The sequence below is a fragment of the Charadrius vociferus genome, unplaced genomic scaffold (genome assembly GCF_000708025.1).
Source record: "Charadrius vociferus isolate BGI_N301 unplaced genomic scaffold, ASM70802v2 scaffold346, whole genome shotgun sequence".
Taxonomy (NCBI): Eukaryota; Metazoa; Chordata; class Aves; order Charadriiformes; family Charadriidae; genus Charadrius; species Charadrius vociferus.
In genome coordinates this window covers 584,734-588,900 of record NW_009648899.1, presented here as the reverse complement: position 1 = coordinate 588,900, position 4,167 = coordinate 584,734, and the positions used below count along the sequence as shown (strand labels likewise).

General features: G+C 48.5%; 1 protein-coding gene across 1 annotated transcript in view; it reads left to right on the top strand.

The window, feature by feature from the left end:
- TAB1 (TGF-beta activated kinase 1/MAP3K7 binding protein 1) overlaps positions 1–4,167 on the top strand; it is a 33,644-nt gene that overhangs the window by 24,734 nt on the left and 4,743 nt on the right. Inside the window, exons 5-9 of the mRNA XM_009887172.1 lie at positions 766–902; positions 1,094–1,247; positions 1,878–1,964; positions 2,515–2,653; positions 3,135–3,248. Coding sequence (XP_009885474.1) covers positions 766–902; positions 1,094–1,247; positions 1,878–1,964; positions 2,515–2,653; positions 3,135–3,248 — 631 coding nt within the window. The remainder of the gene's footprint in view (positions 1–765; positions 903–1,093; positions 1,248–1,877; positions 1,965–2,514; positions 2,654–3,134; positions 3,249–4,167) is intronic.

The following is a 4,167-nucleotide window of genomic DNA, read 5'->3' as shown; positions in this document are numbered from 1 at the left end:
CCCGGAGTGCCGTGTGGGAAGGGGGGAGGCCTGGCGAGGGCGGGGGGCGTTTCCCCCTCAGTGGGGAGGTGGGGTGCTGCTCCCCCCCCGCCCCCCTGGTGCTGCCTGAGGGCAGGGGCTCTCAGCTGGAGGTGGGGGTGGGGGTGCCCTGCCCGCGCAGGGCTGGACTGCCGCTCTGCAGCGCTGTGGGACTAAGCCGGGGGCTGGGCAGGTGGCTGGAGGGGGGCCTGTGCTGCGGGCTTGGGGGTGCCCTGCTGTGCGAGGGGGCAGCGGGCGTTTGCAGGCTGTGTGTGGGTACAGAGAGTGTGTGCCAGGGAGGTGGCGTCCCCAGGGATGCCTCTGTCATTGCTGGCAGCGACAGGGCCCCGGTTCCCTTGACCTGGGTGAGCGTACTCCAGCAGGGAACCGGAGCCTGCCCGGTACTTCCGTGCCACGGGTGCGTGAGGGTCTGATTCAGCAAATGAATAGCTGAGTGCTGTGCTGTATCGAGTGTACAACTCGGATGCGAATTTCACTTCTGGTTTCTTGTTAGCAAGAGACGGAGGTGCAGCCAGAGCTCAGCTTCAGAGTGAAAGGCAGGGGTAAGTGATCCAGTTGTGGAGCAGGGCATATGAAGTTATTGGCTGGGGTGGTGTGCTACCCTGTTAGCAAAGGGAGAAGGTTTGAGAATAGGGTGGAGATGGACTTGTAATCCGCACTGGACGAGGATCCTCACTTCAGGTTGCTTGCGATTTGCATGATCTCTTTCCTCTTTCTGTCTCCCAGGAACAGCAGCCCAGTTGGACAGATGACTTACCATCCTGCCATCTCTCTGGGGTGGGCTCAGCTCCAAACCGTTCCTACAGTGCAGATGGCAAGGGGACAGAGGGTCACCCCTTGGAAGATAACTGGTTAAAATTCAGGTAAGTGAGTTGCACCTGTGATGCAGACTCCTGCAGACACGAGGGCAGATAAAAGTGGTATTTAGTTTGTCACACAGAACTCAGAAGAAGAGGGTGGGGCGTGAGCATGCAGGAGGTGTCTGGAGGAACTTGTTACGTATGTCTGTGTTCACAGGCATCTGTGACCTCTTTGCTTCTGCCTTCTTTGACAGGAGTGAGAACAACTGCTACCTCTATGGTGTCTTCAATGGCTATGATGGCAACCGAGTCACCAACTTTGTGGGTCAGAGGCTTTCTGCAGAATTGCTGCTGGGCCAGCTGCACGCAGATCACAGTGATGCTGATGTGCGTCGAGTTCTGCTACAGGTAATGAAGTTTTGGCTGGGAACAGCTTCTGCTTCTCACACTATCCACCTACTCTTTTGCCACCAGAGAAGCAGCATCGGGTTTCTGTGGGGCTTGGAAACATCTGCCAGTGGTTGCAATCGCACTCATCCTGAGCAGCTGTAGTGCTTTGTTTCACTCCCACTTCATTCCCATCTGTCCCCCTGGCTCTGTCAGCACAGTGCTGCGATCTCTCCAGGAAGCTGCAGCTGGTCTTCACTGGACATGTAGGAACAAATGAGCTTGTGAAGGAGATGACAATGAGTGAATGGGGGAACTTAATGTATGGGGAGATGGATTTGTGAGTGCGCTTTCTTGAGTGTTAGACAAGTTCTTACAATCAACACAGAAAATCAAATAGGTCTCTGACATTGCTTTGAACGTAATTTTTATAGTTTTGTCTCCTGTTTTGAGTAGTTGCAGATTGTTTTTACAAGCTGTTAACTAATTGCGCTAAAATAATTGTGTTTCCATGTGATACAGCAGTCTTTGAATGTCTGTATGTACTGTGATCAACCACTATAAGCCAGTTTTAGGGAGGTGTTGATGGGTAGTCTCAAAGGTCTGTACGTATTGGATAAGAACTTAGTTTCTCTTTATGGCCTTTTTTAGGCTTTTGATGTGGTAGAAAGAAGTTTCTTGGAGTCCATTGATGATGCCTTGGCAGAGAAGGCCAGCTTGCAGTCCCAGCTGCCAGAGGTAATGTAGCCTTAAGAACAGAGATTGCTGGAGGTCCCACCTTCTAGATTGCTGGATGAGGTTTGGGCATATTCGTCAGCCTAGTACAAGGGAGGCTGTAATTGAAAATTATTTCTCTGTGATTCTCTTCTGGGAGCTTGTGTGAAGTGAAGCAAGTGTCGTGGTCCATCTCCCAGAGTTACTGGTACTACTTAGACTCATCATTGGTTATCTTGGTAAGGAACTGAACACATCATGGAGAGCAGTTCAGCCTGTGTATGTGGCTCTTCCAGGACAAAACCGTGTGATGGAAATGAGAGGCCTCAGATTTGTCTGGCATCTGGGCAGATGTGGATTCTGTTCTTCAGGTGAACTGGACTGTTGTCTCCAGAACCTTGTTGGAGCCATGTCATTTGTTAGGATTGAACAAATAATTGTACATCTTGCACAGTCTCGGCATGAGGCTAAGACATGCCGAGATTTATCCCCTCCCTACAGAATTTTGATTCTAGCTGTGGTTTCTATGTTGTGGGACTGTGTGTTTAAGCTTCCCTCTCATTTTGGGTTCCAGGGTGTCCCTCACCACCAGCTGCCTCCTCAGTACCAGAAGATAGTGGAGAGATTGAAGGCTGTAGAGCAGGAGATCTCTGGAGGAGCCATGGCTATTGTGGCTGTTGTTCTCAACAACAAGCTCTATATCGCCAATGTGGGTGAGTTGGTTTTTGTCAGCAGCTCAGTCTAAGTGTTTCTGAGGATGGCTGCGGTTCTAGGAAGTGAAAGAAATTTGAACGTAGGGGACAGTTTCTTTGGTCTGTGGCCAAGCAGTGATATGCTTGTTACTTACAGGAGCACTTGGAATCAGCCTGGCTCTTTATCTCTGCAGATGTTGGCTGATGAGATGTATATGACCAAAGAAAAGAGGGAAAATGGGTTGAGAGGCAGTAGTGCAAGTTCACTGAGAAATGGAGAGCTTTCTTGTGAGGTACCGGCTCAGGCCTGGATGAAGAGCTGCCTAGCAGGCCTTGTATGCTGCCAGCAAGGCTACTTTTTGGAGATCATGATGAGACAGTACATGAGCTTTTCTCTTCTTTTCTGTCTTTATTCCCTGCTCCTATTCCTTTTCCATTTGGATATGTTCTCCCTCTTAATGGCAGAGCTATCTGGTGCCTCATCTTCCTGCTCCCACTGCAGGTACCAATCGGGCACTGTTATGCAAGTCCACGGTGGATGGGCTGCAGGTGACTCAGCTCAATGTGGACCATACCACAGAGAATGAGGATGAACTTTTTCGCTTCTCTCAGCTGGGTGAGTGTTGAGTTTCATGTTCTTATCTGAGAACGTCGTATGCCTCTGTTTATCTGGGGCACCAGGCATGACTCAAGTCGCTGGAAATAATAAATGACCACAGCAAGCAGCTTACTGTGGTTTCAAATGACAAGTTCCATGCCTGCTTTCTAGCCATTGTGAGGCTACAGAGTGATTAAGTTCAGCTCACTGAACCAACAGAAAACTATCTTTTTTTTTTCTTTTTTTTTTTTTCCAAGTTATGAGAGTTAGTTTTGTGTTTGCTGCCAAACTGACATTGATTTGCCCTCCAGCTGTTTGATTGCTGGAGTCCATAGGAAGGCAGGAGTAGAAGCATACAGCCAGAGGGTAGAAATGGAATGGATAGTATATAACTGTTCCTTTAGAGGCAAACCATGGTTGTGCTGGGTTAAGTTTTGTGTGATGCTGCACCCTCGGGATGGTGTGTTTCAATATGCCTTTGTACAAGCTGCTTCTGCCAAAAAAAAAACCAAACAGCTATGCTTCAGACAGAGCCAGGCCAAGCACTGGCATCTACTGCTCTCACATCAGTAACTATTGAACCTTTAATGTGGACATTTTGCTTTAGGCAACGTCCCTTTTCCTTTGCAGTGTTTGACATGTTTTCTTTCTTTGTCTAGAACTAGCCCAGGCCACTTGTGTGATTGCTAGTACTGAATTCTTCTTATTGAGATACTTATGTTCTGTACCTTTGTTTTGGTAGATCTAACTTGGCATTCTTCATTAGATTCACCTGGTAGATATAGTCTTAACTGATGAGGTACCTGGTGAGGCTGTTGATGTGGTAACTTTCTGCTGGGTCTTGTTTCATTCCATTTCTCTTCCTTTTTTACTCATACTCCTGCAGTAGTGTTATGCGGTGTGAAACAGAAGACTAAATACAAGAATCCAGGGAAAG